A 22,355-nucleotide genomic window follows, 5' to 3' on the forward strand; every position below is an offset into this window, starting at 1 on the left:
TTTAGTCCCAAATTAATCTCCTGTGTACTGTTAACAAGCACTGTATAGTGACTGTGAGGCGAGATGGTGGTGATGTAATGATGTGCAAGTTCCTTCAAGGAGAAAGTGAACAGCAATCGCCCCCAGACAATATTGACCAAATACATTGACAAATATAATACACTTCATGTGGAAGTTAAAAACAGGTACAGCACTGTTTGGGTGCTGTATGCAGTTTTAACTGCGCAAGCTTATTTTATATTTTTTTAATGGGAATTGAAAACTTGTACTTCCTCCTAAAATGCAAAACAGACCCATGTAAAGTAATTATTTAGTTTCTTACATTGAAACAAAATTGCATTTTTCTCTCTAGATTTTCATGATCCTGCATTGATTTGTAAATCGTTTTTTTAAGGGGGAAATAAATTGAATTGAATTGAATTAAATTCAAGGGCTGCATGTGCAAGATAGCTGCACTCCATCCATGATTTCCAATGAATGATATATTTAAAAGTCTAATTTTTAAGGATCAAGGCGACATCATAATAGGGCTCTGCGTCAGACTCAGAATCCTTCTGCCCCAATGGCTCCTCGCACAGCAATCGGCATATAATTGCAATACACAGACACACAACCCCCTTAGGTTTTGTGCGAGTCTCTTGTGCATTGATGGTGTTGGAAACTTGGAATTGATATGCCAGGCAGGTTGGGCCAGGTATATAAATATTGTAATACCTCTCATTTCTGTCATTTTTTTAATAATCCACTTTGGTAGGAATAATACACTGGGGCTCAGTATTGCTTGAATATTGTCATTCGTCATAAAAAAAATCAGATGGATATCAAACTTGCATCAATCTGTTCATGTGAGTTCCCTTACTCTCATTGAAACCAAGTTGAAATGATCTTGAATATTGTATTTCCCTTCCAAGTCTCAAAGGTACATGTACTTTATAGAGATATAGAGAGAAAGAAATAGCATACATGTATGTGTGCCCTGGGAAGAAAGTGAGTGAAAGAGAGAGAGAGAGAGAGAGAGAGAGAGAGAGAGAGAGGGAGAGAAATGGAGAGAGCAAGATAGGAAGATGGGGAAGGAGACAGAGAATGAGAGAGAGGGAGAGAAGACAATAGATAGATAGAAACAGAGAGTCAGTGTGTGAGAAAGAGAGCGAAAGACAGCAAGAGAGAGAGAGAGAGACAATAGATAGAACGAAACAGAGAGTGAGTGTGTGAGAAAGAGAGCGAAAGACAGCAAGAGAGAGAGAGAGACAATAGATAGAACGAAACAGAGAGTGAGTGTGTGAGAAAGAGAGCGAAAGACAGCAAGAGAGAGAGAGAGACAATAGATAGAACGAAACAGAGAGTGAGTGTGTGAGAAAGAGAGCGAAAGACAGCAAGAGAGATCTCGAGACAATAGATAGAACGAAACAGAGAGTGAGTGTGTGAGAAAGAGAGCGAAAGACAGCAAGAGAGAGAGAGAGAGACAATAGATAGAACGAAACAGAGAGTGAGTGTGTGAGAAAGAGAGCGAAAGACAGCAAGAGAGAGAGAGAGACAATAGATAGAACGAAACAGAGAGTCAGTGTGTGAGAAAGAGAGCGAAAGACAGCAAGAGAGAGAGAGAGACAATAGATAGAACGAAACAGAGAGTGAGTGTGTGAGAAAGAGAGCGAAAGACAGCAAGAGAGATCTCGAGACAATACATTGTAGATGATAGATACCGGTAGATAGAAATAGAGTGTGAGTGAGAGAGAGAGAGAAAGAAACAGAGAGAGAGAGAGAAAGAAACAGAAAGAGAGAGAGAGAGAGAGGGAGATAATAAGAGATGAACTTTAATAAAGAGAAAGAGAAAGATTTGTATGTGGCTGTCAATCAGTCTTTCCTATTAAGTGAGACAGTTCTGCGTAGTGAAGCATGCTCGCATGTCTGATTATGCTTTTAATACTTTCATGTGACAACCATGAGCATGAGATGCATTATTCCATCTTGCGGTTTTCTGCTGCGTTTGATCAGTCATTAAATTCATTCCCGGTTCGTCGTGACCTATAAGAGGACGGTTTTGCTTGCTCACGTGGATTAGAGTACACAAGACATCTTCCGCACTGTACTTTGTACATCGAATGAAAGAAATAGAAAAATAAAATATAACTTGATTTTTAATGGGCCATTTTTGTAATGTAATCAAAGTTAATGCACAAATCTTTGTTAAGTGCCTCGTTACCAATTACTTCATTCACCTGTCACGAATAATTGTATCAAAATAGTATGTGTTGTTAGGTAGGATAAGCCATAATCTTTGTCTTGCCTAGCAACAAGTAATGGACCTTGTGGCAGATTAGCCCTGTGCTAAACAAGTTATCCAATAAAGTCTACTACTACTACTATTAAAGGTAATACAAAGTTTTGGTATGGGGTCATGAATTTGGTGCAAATCAACATATTTGAAGCATATGCGATCCTATAATATTCAGTGATCGTTGTCGCGGTTGAAATCGAGTCTAAAGTTATGAAATTATAAATAATAAACTCTTTATGTTGTATAGCTCCCTCTCAAGGTCAAGATATTAATTAAGCTATAGAACAATGTTTCTTGACTAAAATCGACCGATTACATAGCTATTCCCGTTTGGAAATTATATATCACAACTACATGTTCTGAGATTTTCATGGTCGCAGCTAGCATTGTACGGCCATATGCGCTAGAATTGAAATTTATCAAAATTTACCGGGAGCACCAGTAAATTTTTATATTCGATTTTTCTCAAAAGCAGAAATGCTTTAGGGGCTAAATTTTCTAATGCTTATAATACACCCACAGGGGCATCTAAACAAATCAAATTTGTTAAGAATCACTATCCGACCAATTTTCAAAATTTACCAAAACTTTGTATTACCTTTAATGTATGCCATTTTCATTCTGTCTATTGTAATACAATAATTGTTGCTATTATACTATCATATTATTGATGTTGTTACTTACACAGGTATATTATATTCAGTCATTAAATGAAGGAAGTTGCTTTACAAACAAGTAAGCTGGAATTAAATTTCCTTTCTTTAAAGGGACTTATTGCATTCCATCTGGTATTCACGTCAGGTTGCATTGCCTTGGTACATGAACTTTTGTGAAAACATATCCCCATCATGAAAACGTCAGGTAAATTGAATACAAATAATCAAATTTATTTCAAAAATGATCCTTGAGATAAGGCTATTTTTTTTGCATTTTTCGGCGTAAATATTCATAAATGAATGACACACGCCTTTAAGACTAAAACAACAACAACAAAATTCCTTTTTGAAAACATGCCAGTACAATGATGAAGTGTCGATCACAAGCCTACAACCTCTTGTGATTTTTAATCTCATATTAAAAAATGTTGTGTTGAGACAAGAGTTTTCATAGATATGCAGTATGTTTTTCAGAAAGTTTTGGATATTAACTTGAGTCCACACTGGTGATAAAAGGATTGTATTTCACAAACGCTTAACTGACCCTTTGGTTTTTTTGGCTTGATTATCTACAAAAGTTTGTGTAACCCGACCACCCAATCCGATGCGAAGACGTGATGGGTTAAACTTGACAAAGAAAGCCCCTTGAAAGATCTTCACATATATATATGTTCAATTCATGTGAATACCAGTAATTCACAGTGGACACTCAACTGATGAATGCATGCAGGCTCATTAATCATGTACCCACCCATATACTCGTTGAAAACATTTTGTGTCCGGATCATGAATCAAGTGTTTAGGTGACAAGTATGTCTCCTTTCTCAGAATTATAGGAAGCAGGCTTCTTTATGTGCTTGATTTAATTAATAAAAACCAATAAAGCAATCACATAGTTACCAAGAATCAAGTCGTCTGTTTGGCGTCAGAAGGGCATTTTGCTCATGTTTTAACACAAAGTTAACGCCATTTTGGTAATGAATGGACAAAGTAAGAAATGAGATGTGGAATTATTAGAATGATATAGCATAATTTGTTAGACATTTGTGAGAATAAGGTTCTTTTATTTTTGTATTGTATCATGTCATGATCTTTATTGATTAGGGTACTAACACCCAAGTCACACCACCAAACTGACACAAAATACCCCAATTTATCTCAGCTATTACGGGGGTAAGCCGACTTTGGTAATTAAAAAAAATATAAAAAAGATGTCCATAAGCGCTTTAATACCCCGATCATTGGATTCAATACTTGCCCGCACATAATGTGTGCACAATCTTCACTCCCTGGGTAGCATTCCAGCCAGGCGTTACTTGACGCTCAAAATTTGTTTGACCAACAATGACAATCGCATCCTACCACTCAGCCACGACACTCCTGTACTTGCAATACAATAATTTATTATGTTTTCTGTTAATATAATCCTCACTTATAAATCTTTTATTCTATTTTTATGTGTTTAGGAAAAGTATTTCATGGTTGCTGACCAATTCAAAGACATCGATGAGCTCAACACAACACTGAAGTATGGAGCACCAAACTTTCGGAAAGCTCATGGGGGCTACCCCGTGTACGGCATGGGCCAACCTACCTCTGACGGCCTGAAACGAGCTATGGAGTATCTGGAACATGAAAAGTATTCGGTAGGTGCAACCAGATTCATTTACCCTTTTTAAAGCCCGACTGCACTATAGCTACTTGCTCCTTCTTTATAGCAAACAATGCCCAATCGGTGACCATTGGTCCCCCAGGATCCCCTTTTTCATGTTTATTGAGAGCTTATTGGTGAAATAACCACCTGTCAGTTACCATGCAGGGAGGTCTAATCCCTCGTGGACAAACTAGTGCAGTGGGGCTGTAAAACGAGTGAAATATGCTTAAATGTCCTTATACAAGACATTTCTATTTACTTTGCCACTCTCAACCCGGGTGTTGAATGGGTATCCATTAGAATGTGAAAGTCATTGTGCTTTGGTGGAATAGAAATATACATATGTCCATGACCAAGACATTTTAAACTATACTTTGCCCCCTCAACTCAGGTTATTCATTAGAATAAGAAAGTCATTTTGGTTTATTCAGCATTGTCAGTGTCTGTGAAAAGGCCCCCAGGCTGGAATGCTCCCCAAGGTGTGGAGAATGTGCACACATAGCTTGTGGCTAAGTCTTTTAATCATAATTTCTTCTGCATCACCCCTATCCCACATTTATCAATGAAGATTCATTTTGCATCACTCTAGCACTCGTATGGTCTCTTGACACTTGTCTCTAAATTTTGCGAGCAAGTGAGTGAGAGAGAAAGAAAAGTGAGAAAGAAAAGAGAGAAAAAAAAGAGAGAAGGAAAAGAGAGAAAGAAAAGAGAGAAAGAAAAGAGAGAAAGAAAAGAGAGAAAGAAAAGAGAGAAAGAAAAGAGAGAAATGAAAATGAAATGAATTTAAACAAAGAATTATAATCCTTGATATGAGTTGCCTGACTCTCATTGCAGTCAGGCCAGGAGGTTTCTCTGTAATGTTGTCATGGCAACAGCATGGTGATGGCTGATTACCTATAGTGTGCTAATGGCTGTCACTGTGATTTCTTCCCTGATCTGCACTGTCACACACCCGTATTAACCTGCCTAGCGTGAAAGGAATAAAGTGTTGCGTTCTTCATTGTGGACATGGGCTTGATCCAGTCACCTTTGATTTTGCAGATATGACGCGGCAAAAACGTGGCAGTTTCTTTATGATGACGTGAAGTGTAATACGCTTGACATTTATCTATCTTAACATGGAGCTCAGTGCATTTGCAAGTCCTTTGTTGCATGCAGTTGCAAGTCATTTACATTAAAAAAGGGTGGCACGTTTTTTTTTTTTTGTGGCGGAATATCGTGCCATATCTGAACAAGCCTTAATTGGCAATTCATTGTACACTGTACATTTTGGTTTACAATGTCGGTAGTGTTCATATTCAGGGGTATTAATTATCGTTTAATAGTGGAGTCTGAAATGGCCTGGCCGGCTGGCCCTATTCTGCATACTTTCATGTCTTTTTCCACAAAATATGACCCCTTTTGCATATAAGATCAGGTACAAATTGAGCTCTACACACAAATACAACCCTATTTTGCGCCTATTGAGTACATATTCTTAAAAAGTAGAACTTCCCTCTTTTCACAAAAGTGGAAATAAACACACCTCTTTACATGCATGTTCTTGGATATCTTGAAAATATGCTCCTTTTTTTCTTGCTCTTTCAACAAAAAAAACCTTGTTTTTATAGTAAATCCACAAAAAACGTCAATGTTCCACATAACATTTTGTTTAATGAATTCTAAAAATCAACCCTTCATGTGTACTGGAGTCAATGAGAAGTGATACCATGGCACTCAGGCCTAGGGGTAGACTTACATGTATGTATTTTTCCTGAAGTTTACATATATTGCAGTCGAATAGGCTATTTTTATAATGTAACCAAATCTAATGCATACGTCTTTGTAAACTGTAAAGTGCCTTGATACAAAATATTTCTTCCATCTGTTATGAATAATTGTACAGTAATGGGCAGAATGCAAACTTTTATGCATTTAATTTGGTTGCATTACGAAAATGGTCACATACAATGAACGACTAAATTATTCACACCTAGCTTACCAAGTTTTGTCATTTTTCTAAGTACGTGAGAAATTGATTTGTTTCCCGAGCATGTGACATATTAAACGGATCGTTTAACAATGTTAAATCTGAGATACACGGTCCTACATGTTACCGGTGTCTGTGATATGGTGTAATACTGAAGCCCTAAAAAATCGCGCTTCAAAATGATCAAGAAGTGCCTCAAAAGAGTAAAAATCTTTGAGTGACCGGTTTTACCATACTCGTTTTCCCCAATATACTGTAGTGTTATGAACACCGTTCGGCAAACAGTTTTCAAAATAAGTGTAATTCCAATCATTAATATCTTGATAATCAGACAGGCAATCTGCTTGTAAAGGTTATGGAGTTCCTGACTGACCTACAGGTTTATAATTATCATTGCAGCATGAGCTAAATCAAGGATTATTTCTAAAGGATCTAAGACAAAGTTACCGGATCCCTTTAAAGCTTATGTCTAAAAGCATTCAACAAAGCCCTAATTCAACCTGTCTACCTGTCTTGTCTTGAGATACAAAAAACAGCGACAAAAATCAAATTTATAAGGAACATTAACAATTCAGTTGTTAATTCTACGGGTACATTTTTTATTTCAATTCTAATTTCAGAAATAAAGGATTTGTTACTAATGGAAATGGTAAAAGATTATCGTGAGGTACATTTCTTTTTCATTATGAAATGTCTGTCTCTGCAGAGTGGCCTTTTAATTGCTTGTTCGGGGGATAGACATATTAAGGCACAGAGACAAAGTTCAGTTCTTGTAATTACAAATACCAAATAAACAAAGGAAGATGAGCATATCACGTCTCAGTGAAGCAGTGGAAAAGAACACAGTAGCTGAGAGTAATTTGGCTCTGTAGAAAGAAAAAAAAAGGAGAGAGAGATGAAGAAGAAGGAGAAGAAATAGAAGAAGAAAAAAAGAGAAGAAGGTGCAGAAGAAGAAGGAGAAAGAAGATAAAGGCCTCAAAGAAGAAGGAGGAGGAGGAGGAGGGGTAAGGGGAGGGGAAGGAGAGGGGGAGGAGGGAGGAGGAGAGGGAGGAGGAGGAGGAGGAGGAGGAGGAGGAGGAGGAGGAGGAGGAGGAGGAGGAGGAGGAGGAGGAAAAGAAGATGAAGTCTTTCTTTTGCTGTACTTACCATATAGTAAATATATATTTACGGAAATACAGAAATAATAAGAAAGTTGAGATGCAGCAGGGCTCAAACTCACAAATAACCGGTAAAACATGTCATCATTTTGTTTCTTGTAGTACTAGCACGGCAACAGGTTCATATAAATGATTCATAATTATAGACTTTTATCTGATAGAAACGTGAGGTTTCACCATGATTAACAATTTAGAATGACTTGCAGGTTGATTATCTCAAAATACTTAAAGTATGAGAGGATTAGAGAACTTTAATAATGTCATCCTGGTTCTCTTAAGAAGAATTTTAACTTGAATGTAAATCATAAACTATAGATTACAACTCTGCTTCTCACGTATTCCTTTCCAGGAAATCCTTGTGATCAACATCCGGTATGAACCGGTAGTGTTCGTGAAGCGGGGGAGGGATTACGTTTCTTACACACCCCGCGAGAGAGACAACCTGACGAGGAACGTCATCACACGTCCACATGTTGATGACGTCGTGGCTCAGGAAGCAGCAATACGTAAAGAGGTCAGTATGGGACTATGGGCATGATAGGGAACTGTTTAGTGAAGTATATCTATCTATCAGGCTATAGTTCATCCAGACGTTGGACAAAGCCCTCGTAACATTTCCATTCTCTTCTGTCTCTAGCTATCCTAGTCCACGTGGCCATTCCCATTTATGATGTTAGATCATCTCTCCATCTTCTCTTCTGCCTTCCTCTTCTTCTTTTTTCCATCCTTGGTTGCCATTCTGTTAAATGGTTTGAAGTATAAGTGGAATACACACGTACAAACCTCTTCTGTAGTTTTCTCACCAGTTAAGATGGTTTAATTGTCATGTACGATATTGATTACTCGGCATTTCAGTTCCAAGGGAAGGGGGGGGATCGTGTTTTATCCTCTATTTCCTTTACCTTTAGTTGAATTCCTCCAAAGCTTTCCTATAATCCGGTGAAGACGGTTTAATTATTATTTAAAGCCATGCACCAATTGTATCCACGGGGAGGCAAATCTTGATTTATCCTCTTCTTTCTTCTTCTTTTTGTTGGAATTCCTCCAAAGCTTTGTAACATGGTTAAGATGGTTAAATCTCTATTTTATTAAAGATGGTGATTACGAACCATTTCCATTCCGTGGGGTCCAAGAAAAGTCATGCTTTATACCCTTATTTCTTTGTCTTTTAGTTTTTATAATTTCTTCAGTCTTAAGAGAACTCAAGGATACTGAGAATTCCTAGATGAGTGTGTATAAACCATTAAATGAAAAGATTTGAAATACGAATTTCAAAATTGAAAAATTCCTAGTCTAATGGCAATGTTGATATAGCTCAAAACCACTAATATATTACTGGTTAATTTTGCATTTTTTAAAGATAAACATCCCAAGCTTTCAAATTATACTTAGCAACTGTCTAGCACTTGTTGATATTGATGATATTCAATAGTTATTGTTATTATTATCCTCATCACCATCATCATCATCTTCATGATCATCATCATCGTCGTCATCATCATCATCATCATCATCCTCATCATCATCATCATCATCATCATCATCATCATCATCATCATCATCATCATCATCATCATCATCATCATCATATGATGCACTCAATTTTAATGATGTTGTACATCACCTATGAATATTGCTCTGATGAATGAATAAAACTATGAATATGGGTCTTTAAAGTGACTCGGTAACATTGTTGAAGGTTGATGAAAAAACTGTGTAATTTTTGTATGAAATGTTACTTAATTATTCCTTCTACTGTACTAACCCTCTAACATGCTAAAAATCCTGATTTTTTTTTAAAACCACAAAGACATTAATGGTTTTCTTTGAAAGTGTCACTGTGCGACACCCTCTAACAGTAAATTCTCCCAACCATTTGTGAATTTTCCCGACCGTTTTTCCATGAAAATAAGACATAAAACAGGCTTTGAAAAATCTGTCAACACTTAAATGTCTGGAATGGTATATATACAGCCAATTCATTGCTTTGTGGCGATGAACATTCTCCTAAAATTTAATTAAATTTCAATAATATAGTTGGGAGAATTAAGGAATCAATCATTTTTATCATTAATAATGGTCTGTTTTCACCCAAAGTTCAGATTATCTTTAATTATTTAGCATTGAAGTCACTACCTTAGCACCATTTTCTCTCATCTGAACAATGTTACCAAGCCCCTTTAATGCAAATCATTGAAATTTATATTGGTTACGAAATGAAAATTCCCCCCCACAGCAGAAATTTATCAATTAACTTCTTGCAATGTGGGGTTGTCATGTGGACAAAGAAAACAAATAAACACTATTAACAGAGACAATTTTCTCTTTTGTGCCGCAGAAATCTATGCTACGTACCTCAATAATTTTGCTTGAAATGATTTCTATGTAATCGTCCTCTTCCAAAATATGAAATGGTCTATTGTCCAGTGGTTAAAGGGAATATTGATTCGTCCAGTTCGCGTGGATCATCTTTGAATGGTTGATGCTTCGACCCTGAATATGAATTTTATTTATTGTTTTCAGATCGTGCATTTTGCTCTGATCAACGCGGACAACGAATATGCCTTTTACGATGACATCGAAGACCTTTCGGACGAACCTCACCTCAATCAGCTCACGTTCATAGAAGACATTCAAACGACCAGTGAAGTATACAGTCTTCATTCGTTTGGGATCCACAATGCATCATTCACAAGGGTACCCATGTCATCGTCGAAAACTCCAATCAATGAAGTTATCGATCAGCTGTTGAATGCGGTTAAGGTAGGTCATTATGAGTGCATCAAAGATTTTCTGATTCAACAGTCACAAATTCTTTAAACACCTAAAAGTTTAGGTCTCATAATATTTTTTACTGCCTGCTGAGAGTCTTTCTTTTTTGTACCTTTTAACAATGGTTAGTCTCTTGGATCGGAATTTAAGGAGTAAGTAGGTTACCATCTGAATAGAACAACACCAGTGTACATCTGCTTTAAATACAGCGCATTTCTTTGAAAGAGAATGATTTAAAGTGAGTAATGTGAAAAGCAGATTGCACTTAATGGATTTACTGTCATGTATCAGGCAATGTAATCTGCAGGCTATTGATAGATTCTAAGTATCTGCATGATCATGCTCATTTGGGGGACAATTGATAGTGAACTGAACAACTGAATTACAAGACAAATTTTTTAATGGTCACATGCATGACCGGGCTAGATTCTTATTCTAAGAATCTGCTCGTGCTCATTTTTAGTGTTGTGCCTTTAAGTGACATTTCCTAATGAACTGAACAACAGAATTAAAGGTCAGGGAAGGAAATTAAAGCAAAGAGAGGTTCAGTGATTGATTATTAATTGCTTTTGATGCGGGTGAAATCAATTTCGACATGGTTGATTTAAATATGTAGTCCTTCAATCAATGATTACAAGCTCTATCATAAAGGGTGGTATCAAATAAAAGGGAAGGAAATGACTTTTGGATGTGTAATAAAATAAATCTAGGAATATTTACAGGAAAGTTTATTTTCTTCTTCTAGACTCAACACCCTGTATATCATTAAAATGGTTTATTATTAAAATTCTTTGTCAGTTTTGATACATGTAGTATGTATACATTTAGATACTTGTACATGTAAATGCATTCATAATTGAATTTTCCAGTTGTGGCAGGTGAATTTCCCCACGGAATATGCAATTACATAGAGTACATAAATGGATAAAAACTTAGAATGACAGTTTTTTTTATTATATGTATTTGACATATTTTCTTTCTCATTCATTGCTCAAGTAAATGAAAACTGTTCAGCCAGGTAAAATTGATTACCGTTATTGTTACTTAGAATTCAGTCAAGTACTTATAAAATTGCCAAAGAAAGAAAGAGGTTGATTTTTATTAGGGTATAAGGAGAAAGTGCTTGTAGTACAAATTAGATAAATGAAACAAATAAGTTGAATGAAATGCATAGACAATGCAATTGTGAATTACAGCACATTCTGTCCTACTGGAGTGAATACGTCTCAGAGATGTGTACCAATTCAGTTTGTGTGTGAGCCATGCTACCATGGCAACAACCGATGGATATATACGCACTATAAATTTGGGTGGGCATGTGTGTATGTTGGCCTATTTACACACAATCCCAAAACCATTTGAAAAAGACAACAACAAAAAACCCAGAATGATTCACCCGTGTCTTGAGAGCGAGCATTAATTTACACTGTAAAAACAGGTAAAGTTTCTGCTGGTAGTTAAACAAAAACAAATCATACTTCGGAGGTGCATGTTTATTCGTTTTGGATTTTTAAATGTGTTTTTGAGTAGTTGCTTATCAATTCCAACAAAATACCAGAATGTGAGTAAAATTAAACCATCATGTTTTCTATAAAGATTGAAAAAAAATATGTAAAACATTACCGAAAGGTGAAAATTGGCTCTGATTTCCCTTCCCTTGTCTATTTTGTCTTTGTTGCACATCGTCTTGACACCTTGTTACACGCTACCCAGTAAACACTCATTAGAATGTGTATCTTTGTTTTCCATCGATCAGGAGGTGCCCTCGTTGTTCAGTAATGAGGAATCGTCGCTACCGATCCTCGTCTTCACGGGTCACATGGGAGGAGGTCGTACCACTTTCGCCATGTCCCTGGGGATCTTAATTATGGCGCATCAGAGAGGCTTCCCCGCTCATGTATAGTATGTGATTTTCTCTTTTATTTCATTAATATACATCTTTATGTCAGGGAAAAAAATACTTTAAAAATTTTGGGGGGCTACTTTTCTAGCTTGCTTGCATGAAAACTCTATGCAAATTTTTTTTGGCTCTTTTATGACGTTCGGGGGCTCTTTTTCGCATTTCGGGGGCTAATTTGCCCCAAGGCCCTGAGCCCCCGTGTATTTTTTCACTGCTTTATGTTATACCATGGTATATACAGTAGGCCTGCAGTTGCACCATGTGAGAGAAAGAGAGGATTGAGGAGTCCTGAAAAGGACTCTTGGTAATCTTACTTGAGTGTGTGTAGTCCTGAAAAGGACTGCTGGTGTAGTCTTGGTATATATTTTATTTTTTGTTTTAAAGCCCTTTCCTCCTTCAAGAGGCTTTCTTGCTCATGTATAGTATGTTATTTTCTCTTTTTATTTCATTACACATCTTTATGTTATGCCATGGTATATATTTGTAATTTTTTTTAAAGCCCTTTTCTCCTCCAAGGGGCTTTCCTGCTGATGTATAGTATGTAATTTGCCGTTTTTTCATTCCATGTTTTATGCTATTCTGTGATATACATTTGTATATTTTATCTTAAAGGCCCTTTCTCCTTTAAGGGGTTTCCTATCCCGTTTTTTACTATGTCACATTTTCTGTACTGCCACTCCATTTATAGTATTTATTTTGTATAATGGCGCTTTCCTCTTTTAAGCAGCTTCCTACCCCTGTGTAAATGTAATGATGATGATGATGATGATGATAACAATAATAATTATGATAATAATAATGATAATGATAATGATAATGATAACAATAACAATAATAATGAAAATAAGTATAATAATAACAACAACATCAATATCATGAACAGCATCATGAACAACATCAGGAACAACAATGATCTGGATTTATATAGCGTTAAAAAGAAATGTCCTCTCTAAGTGCTTTACAGATATGATTACCCGGGTCATCAGATTCATTCATGCACAATGTGCACCATCTCCACTCCCTGAGGAGTATTCCTACCATTTGGTCACCATGAGGAGTATAGCAATTACTAACACGCGGTCATCCTACCAGGTCCCCATTTTTCTTCTGGTTATGGGGTGGCAAGTATAGATTAATGATTTCCAAAGGATATGAGTGCCATATCGAGGATTAAACCAACGACCTTTACATTTGAGGTCAAGTGATTTGTTAATAATGTTTTGTGATTAGTTTTCTCCTTCTGATAAGGAGTAGAATATTTTGGGAGAAGAATAGAGCAGGGACAACAAAAAGGAAGAAAAATGCCGGAAGGGGAGAAGAATTCTTGGAACAGGAAAACAAAATGTTAAGAAAATAACTGCATCATGTTTACATTAAGAAAAACACATAAATCCTTGTTTGAATGAATTGAATTCATGTTTTTGTTATTGCTAGTTTGGTTTCATACTTTTCATATTCTATGACCTCCGTGGAACTATAGTCCTCATCGCTGAACAATGAACAAGGAATTCAATAACACCTATAACTGATTAATCATGGGGTAATCATGAATAAGAGTATTTACAGTCATTAGCTAGGCTTATTGGAAAAAATTGTATATGTCTGACCGTAACAATACAGTTCATTTTCTTATTTCTGCGTGTAATTATGCCCGTAGGAATAGTGTTTGTACAAATCTGTGTACATGTTGCATGAAATAGAGGAATACAGAAGTCTAAGAAAAACCTTGGGTAGTTGAATTTACATAGAAAAACAAGATTTCATTTCCTGGGGATCACAGGCTAATTATAGATTAAGTCAAAGGGATTGGGTATCTTTGCCTCTGATTCTAAACAAAATCCTGGAGTTGGCTTATGCTGCAATCATAATTATAAACCTTTAGGTCATTCAGGAATCCCATGACTAATACCAGCCGACCGCCTGTCTGATTATCAAGATATTTATGATTGGAAATCGAAATTTCAAAAACGTTTTCTTAACAGTTTTTTATAATACTACAGTCTATTGGGGAAAATGAGTATGGTAAAACCGGTTATTCAAAGGTTTTTACTATTTTGAGGCAGTTAATGATCATTTTAAAGCGCAATGCTTTTAAGGCTTCAATATTACACCATATCACAGACACTGATAACACGTATGGCCATGCATCTCAGATTTAACATTATTAAATGATGAATGACCATCTCTGCAGTCGACTGTTTATCCATGGACCTACTAAGAAGTTTCTTAGTAGGTCCATGGTTTATGACACTCATAGTACCAAACAAAATCATGTTTTATTTTAAATCTCCATTTATATTCCTTGTTCATGCATTGTGTTGATATTTTATTTCTATTGCATGGATTACATAGACAGCCTTGTCTATATATAGGAAGTAAATTGAAATTATTGTCAACCTAATTAAAATAAAGGTTTTCTAATAAAAATTGTCTTGCTATCTATAGGTAAAATTAAATCTTATTGAGACAAAAGTAAGAGCAGGACAAAAAAGTCCCTTATTCACAGCATTATGTGTGTTTAGTTTAAAAGTATAATTGAAACTTAAAGTCTAGAATGTGGTGTTCAGATCGCCTTGGAAAAGTATGCAAAGTTCCTTGCAAATTTCATTCCGGAGGGAAGTATTTGTATCAGTGTTTGTTTGCCTGAGGTTGACTGAATGGAGCCAAAACTCTTGGCGTGCTGGCGCAGTGAAGTGCGTCTCTACAAAGGATATCATTTTCATAAATATCTCACTACATTGGGCTTGGAGGTGGAAGAAATGGTTCAAAAATATATATTTTTTTAATCTAAAAGTTCAATTTTCATTACAGCCCCCAATGTGAAATATCACCTTTTAGAGAGTAAATGTAAAATTTAAAAATGAATGTATGAAAATATCTATGTCTTTGACTTCCTGTCAATTTGATCATGTTCATGTAGTATATAGTTTTAGTAATTTTGGATATATATGTAGTTTTAAGCATGTTTTTCATTGTTTTTAGGCTTTAATCATGTTATAAGTGCTGCAATCTATCAAAATTTAGCCAATGCCTACCTACGATGAAATGTTAATAAAACCATCAATTTAATCCCATTCTCTTTAGCGATTCTCATCCATCCAACGACGGGTCACCCAAACTGGAGCTCGGTGAGTTCTGGGCCATCATGAAGGTGTGTAGTCTGCTTCCTGATGGTATGAAGCGCAAGAGGGAGGTAAGTCACGTTTGAAATAATCTTTAAAAATATCTGTTAATTTAGTCTATGATTGATTACCAATACCTTTCATGTCTGTACCTCTGCTATTGTACTTTTGTCCATTTATCATGTATTTCATCTTTTGCACAAGCTGCGCCTTGAGCATTTGATTGTCAAGTGGATTTGGCACCTTACAAATCTCATGTATTATTATTAAAATGAATGAAAATCTAAAGGTCATCTCTACTTCTATCAGCAAGACAAAAAACATAAAACAAAAACAAAAGTCAAAATGTGGATTTTTTAATTTGGTCTTATTGTTGCTGTTCCATTCATATAAATATATATATGTTCCATTTCTGGCAAGCTGATGTTACCTGCCTTTTTATTGAGAGCCATGCAGAAGATGCCATGAGGGCGAAGAGGGTGGGGGGGGGGGGAGGGGTGGAAGCAGGGGGGCTTACATACCAGTTGTCTTCGTTCACATCTTCACAACATAGCAATTGCCAAAACAGTATTCATTGGTGATTAAAAAGGAAAATGGCAGCAAACTTTAATTTGCCAGTACAATTCTGAGAATGGTATTTGAGCCATAGACATAAAAACTGTCAGAGGTAAATTCCTAGTTGATGTGCCTCAGAACTAATTACTTATGATTTAACCATCAGAGTTTTTTCAAATTGTTTACCATTATGACCTAAATCAAGAAGAAATAGTACCTATCATAAATTCCATGTTAATGACCCCCCCCCCACCCCCATCAGGTGCTTATCACACTCTTTAAATTATTTTTTTTCTAGGTGGATTCGATCTTAGATCTCTGTGCGGACATGGGCAACATACGAGAGAAGATTGTGGAATGCCATAACAAGCTTCAAGAAATACAGGAGGACTACCAAATAGCGGTGAGTTCATTTATTCAAGAGGGTGGGATCCATCGTGAAATTCAACTCCAGTAATAGATAATGCAGTCTCACAGGCGCGTAGCCGGGGGAGGGGGGGGGGGAGACGTGGGGTTCAGTTGCTCCCAAAAAAAAACGCCGGCCAAAAAAAAAAAAGAGAAAGAAGAAATGACGCAGGAAGAAAAGGGATTAAGAGTCGAGAACGGTACAACGAATCGTCTTCTTTCTTTAATAATTTAATGAAACGTCAGAGCTTCCGTCTTACTCGCGGAGGAAGGGAAACTTGATTTAAACAAGGATTAAGAGTCAAGAACGGTACAACGAATCATCTTCTTTCTCTAATAATTTAATGAAACTTCAAAAGAAACTGAATTTAGACAAGGATTAAGCATTGGAAACGGTACAACGAATCGTCTTCTTTCTCTAATAATTTAATGAAACGTCAAAGCTTCCTGCACCCACCCCCTAGGGAGCGCATTTTGCGCGCTCTGTAAGTGATTTGCACGCTTTGCGTGCTCACTACCGCCCACCCTCAAATAAAATCCTGGCTACGCACTTGTACTACCAAACCGACTCCAAGCCGTCCAATTCGTGGAAGGCTTTAACAAGATGATGATAATAATGATATACATAAAGTTCATTTGCTCTGTACCATATACAGTGCGTCCCAGAAAAAACGAAACCGAAAAGTATCGATGTTTTATCATAACTTAATCACAACCATAATTAATGAATGATACATATTTGGAAAGCTTAGAGTCTCCTCTTTCAGTTGATGCTACTCAGATGATGCATATTTCACGCATGAGTGATTAAAAGCAATTTGAAGGAAGGAAACCAAAAAGACATTTGGCAGGTGGTATCTGAATTTCGAAGAAAAATTCACATTTCTAGAAAGTTGAGTTTCTGCCCTTTCATATGACACCTCAATCAGGAAAAAATGAGCGAGGAATAACAAAGTTCTGTTTGTTTAAAGTAGCCCTTACATTTTCATAATTTTAACAAACTAATTCGTTTTCACTGGGTGCCTGCCGTAGCAAAAAGCAGATTTGACAAAAGACTTAACTCCGTTTCGTTGACAATCAGCCATGCATGAAGACTCTTGTCTACGACTGATTGTCAACGAAACGGAGTTAAGTCTTTTGTTAATTTCGTTTATTGATACGGCGGGCAGCCAGTGAAAACGAATTCGTTTAATAAAATTATGGAAATGCAAGCACTACTTTTCTTCGAAATTCAAATACCGCCCGCCAAATGTCTTTTTGGTTTCCTTCCTTCAAATTACTTTTAATCACTCATGTGTGAAATATGCATCATCTGAGTAGCATCACATGAAAGAGGAGACTCTAAGCTTTCCAAATATGTATCATTCATTAATTATAGTTGTGATTAAGTTGTGATAGAACATCGATACTTCTCGGTTTCATTTTTTCTGGGACGCACTGTATGTAACACAGGTGAGATTTGATAGGAAGGAAGGAAGGAAGAGAAATTACCCATCACAATGACCTCTATCAAGCCGTAGATGTAAAGCAGAAATTAATTTACTTTTGAATTACATGTTAGAAGTGTTCACATTATGCAACTAAATTATACAAAAGATATACTGTATAATATCCATGGTTTCCATGCAGGAGCATTGTAAGTCAGTGTTTTCTTTTGTATATTTCATACACTGTATGTGTGTTGCCATGGCATAAGCCAAACACAGAAGCAAATTTTTTTCCTTGATTGATTATGCACTTCCGTGTAAGTACTGAAATTTGAATTATTTATGTTGTTGCCATGGACATGTATTTGTATCCATGCATCCCTCTAAGCATGGAGGCTTAGCTGATCTAAAAGCGTTTACTGGTACCTTCAATGTTCCAAATAATTGATATACACCTATACACTTGTAGGTGCTACACAAAACCTTTTACTACCATTGGCAATGGCGATGGTGTGCATGGCCTTTAAATATCTTAAATTTTACATTAACCAAGAAAATAAAACAAAATAGACATTTACATGTAAGTTGTAATTAAAGTGTGTGCTTTAATTGTTGATATGTCACACATATAAGCTCCCTGTGTGACGTTGTATTAATTATCATGGGATATATTTACCAAAGGCTTTGAGATTATTTACCTGTTTCCAGTGCAAGCTTTAAATTTCAGGGCTAGAATATGCTTGGAGTCTTTCTTTAAATTGTTTAATATATATTTCAGAAAGCAACAATATTTTATTCTCAAATATGGAGATGAGATTTTTTAATTTTATGGTTTGATATGTTTATCTTTTCAAGGTCTAGTATATTTGGGAGTCTTTCTTTAATTTAAAAAAAATTATATGTCAGGAAGCAAAAATGTTTTACTCTTAAAATTGGAGATGAGATGTGTGTTTTATAGTTTGATGTTGTTTATCTTTTCAGGGTCAGAGTGCTCGTGAGTATTACTTGGAGAACGCGCTCAGATATCTGAAACGATACTGTTATCTGATCATCTTCAACAGTTACTTACACGAACAGGTAACTAAAACTTAATGACCTTTAACCGTTAGTCTGGTCAGTACCTTGAACAGCTTTCCCAATGCATATATGAAATCAATTCATATGGAGTTTATGGTATCAAAATCTGACCAATCTACAGGATGTGTGTGAAATTGAGAATTTAGTTTGATGTTTGGTATATTTTTGTGTTATATTATCATTCTTCTTGCACTTAATCATAGAATGGTGATATGAACATGTTGATTGTCCCCAAATAAGACTTATTTGTAACATTCTATATTTTCTTATACTAGACAGAAGCAGAGAGAGAGAGAGAGAGAGAGAGAGAACGGGGGCGTAGACAGAAATAGGAGGTAGAGAGAATGAGAGAGAGAGAGAGAGAGAGAGGGGTATCAAAGTGCAGAAAGAGAGGGGAGATGAATACATGTAGGAGAGAGAATAAAAAGAGAAAGAGAGAAACAGGGATAGAAACAGAGAAACAGAGGAAGAGAGAGGTGCAGAGAAAGAGAGAGAAACAGAAAAAGAGAGAGATACAGACAGATAGACAAATGCTTTATTTAATTTCCGAACTGTCTGCATGGATGATTTGATATGATTTGATTCAATTTTCCTGACACAGTTCCAGCAGTGTTTCTGCAGATCGTTCACCTCCTGGATGAGGCAACATCCTGAGCTATATACTGCCCTCGCTCACATCAATTCATCGGAGCGAACAGCGCCCCCAGAGCTCATCACAAAGGGGCTCAGATTCCTGGTAAGTTATTCAATTTTATGACACTCACTTTAGCAGCAATAATCAAATTTCTTACTATGATTGTATTCAAACAACTATTTATGCATTCAACTCTAATCTTATACTTTATCTAATAAGAAATGTGCAGCTCATACAATAAATCTATACTGTTAACAAAATAAAGCTTGGAGTTAAATAATGCTGTGCAGGCTGTCATGATCCATTCGACCCAACCCATTGGCTTGTTTTGGTATAATTTTTCAGGGATCTCCGGGATTGTGACCTTAGATAATGGATATAAAGGCTTATTCTATTAGTATTTTTTTTGTTGTTGTTGCGTTTTTGCGTTTTTAATGGCCAAGGGGTTTATTATGTCACACTGTAACTCTTGTTTTTCAATCTAAGAGTTAAAGAGCCTATACAGATCACCAAATATAGACGTTTCTTGGGCATCAGTTAGTTCCATGCACCAACAATTCAGGGAACCATTCAGGCTAATTTCTTACAAATAAAAATTACTTTCCCAGATTACTCTATTTATTGAGCATAGCCGAAAGCAAGATATACCATAAAACAAAGCTAAAGATGTCTGATTTTCTTGACTCGTTGGTTGTCCATAGGTTGCGGATGACTTCGTTGGTCTGGACGTACTCCGCTCTCAGAGAGAGGTTGGAACCTCAAACTTCCGCAAAGTGCCTGGCCTACCTGTATATGGTATGGCACAACCCAGCAGTAAGGTGGGTACAGTCAATTGCAGAACCAAGATTCACAAATAATAATAATAAAGGATAAAAATAGTCACATCTGTATAGCGCTTCATACTACATTTCTAAGCGCTTTAAATTGTAATTATTATTAGAGTAGGGAAGAAAGGGTAGGAAGAGAGTAAAGCGTTGGTCACATCCCACCGTGCGTGTTTTTAGTCCGTACGGTTTTTGGGGAGGCCATGGCCGCCACGTTTTTCTGAAAACGTAGGGAGGGAGTGGCAAAGGCAGGGAGGGAGTACCGGCAAAGCACGTCACACGCACTGTGTAAGTACGTGGCCCGCATGCCACGCCTGGCCGTGAACGGTTGCGTGCATCGTACGTTGCGCACGTGGTAAGTGCGTTGTACGTGCTTACAACGTGCTTACAACGTACGGTCTCCGTGCGGTTGCCACGTTATCGTACGGAGGCCGTACTTACAAGTGCTGCTCACGTACGGTGTCCTTACTCACTCGCATGTTGTAAGTGCGTGCACGTGCGATTAACTCGGTGTTTATATAGGATGACATTCTGATGTTCTCCAGAAGTCCCAGCTGTTGCTGCCTCAAGATGCCGCCCATTCCACCGAAGAGACTATATACTGCATAAATCAGTGCGAACAACGTGCGTTGTAAGTGCTTACTCGGTACGGTCCACGTGAGTTCTGCATGCTCATCGGATAGCTGAACTTGGGAAGTGGCGAGTAAGCAAGGACCACGCACTTATCACGTGCGCCTTTAAAAGAAGCACGGAGTCAGTGCGTTGTGCGCTCGTTGGCAGTACCGGGCACGCACGTCACATGCACTGGGGTGAATCGGTAGCCCGAACGCAGCCCGAACGCAGCGAAAGTTCCTCGTGCACTAAAAGTGCTACGGTGTGTCTGCGTGCTCCCAAATCCGTACGGAGGCGGTACTCATCACGTACGAATACCCAAATTTTGCCCACGTTTTTGCACGTAGACAGCACGCACTTGCAAGTACGGCGGGATGTGACCACCGCATTAGACAAGCTGACAGGTGCCTGTCCATCCATCTATCAATGCATTTATTCATTCATTCATTCATTCATTCATTCATTCATTCATTCATTCATTCATTGAATGTTAATCGAGCTATGCTATATTTGATTACATATTTTATAGAGAGTTTTATGTTTTCTCAAAGATGCACCTCCATTCTTCTGTCCTTGATTAGAGCGATTTATCAATCCATTTAATAATTAATAATAATAACAACAGCAACAATAACAACAGCAACTACAACAACAACACAATAACAAGAATGATAAAAATAATAATAGTAATATGTCATATTTACCCAGGATAGCCTCATCAGTATTATCAGTTCTTCCTGAAGGCTCTGCAATCATATTATTACCCCGGCTTTAAATAATTAATGCCTGCCTTTATTCATTTAATCACTCATTTATTCCACAAATCATACTGTTCTACATACTCATTGCAGGGTCTGGAGCGAGTCTGTCAGTATCTTCTCTCCAAGAAACACGGCCATTCCTCCATCCATTCCTTCAACCTACGAGGAGAGATGATCATTCAGTGCGATTCTACCACTTACACTCCCAGAGAGCTGGCATCTCTTGATAAGAACATATCTGTCTCCGGCCTCTCAGAGAGAGATGTAGAGGTACATTAAACAATATTTTGTATTGTCCTGTCATGTCTTGTTTATCTTGTCCTGTTATGAATTGTTTTGTCATGTCCCGTCTTATCTTATTATGTCAGTTTCCTGTTCTTTGTGTCCCGTTTTGTAATTCTGTTCTTTTTGTATATTTCGATTATTTAGACACTTAAAAAGGGTTTATGAAAATATGTTATTATATTATATCTATTTTAAAGACACTTAATAATAATAAAATAACATATATTATAATTTTGAACTTACTTTTTCAACTATGTTCTTTATAGTGCT

General features: G+C 36.8%; 1 protein-coding gene across 2 annotated transcripts in view; it reads left to right on the forward strand.

Annotated features, from left to right (window-relative positions):
* Positions 1–22,355, forward strand: part of LOC587128 (paladin) — a 44,800-nt gene that overhangs the window by 10,577 nt on the left and 11,868 nt on the right. For both annotated transcript variants that reach the window (XM_030979793.1, XM_030979794.1), the window contains exons 3-12: positions 4,398–4,577; positions 8,061–8,225; positions 10,235–10,474; positions 12,240–12,385; positions 15,468–15,576; positions 16,359–16,463; positions 18,874–18,969; positions 19,571–19,705; positions 20,305–20,421; positions 21,891–22,070. In XM_030979793.1, the coding sequence (XP_030835653.1) occupies positions 4,398–4,577; positions 8,061–8,225; positions 10,235–10,474; positions 12,240–12,385; positions 15,468–15,576; positions 16,359–16,463; positions 18,874–18,969; positions 19,571–19,705; positions 20,305–20,421; positions 21,891–22,070 (1,473 nt within the window). The remainder of the gene's footprint in view (positions 1–4,397; positions 4,578–8,060; positions 8,226–10,234; positions 10,475–12,239; positions 12,386–15,467; positions 15,577–16,358; positions 16,464–18,873; positions 18,970–19,570; positions 19,706–20,304; positions 20,422–21,890; positions 22,071–22,355) is intronic.

This window comes from Strongylocentrotus purpuratus, unplaced genomic scaffold (assembly GCF_000002235.5).
Source record: "Strongylocentrotus purpuratus isolate Spur 01 unplaced genomic scaffold, Spur_5.0 spur5_scaffold_10, whole genome shotgun sequence".
Taxonomy (NCBI): domain Eukaryota; kingdom Metazoa; phylum Echinodermata; class Echinoidea; order Camarodonta; family Strongylocentrotidae; genus Strongylocentrotus; species Strongylocentrotus purpuratus.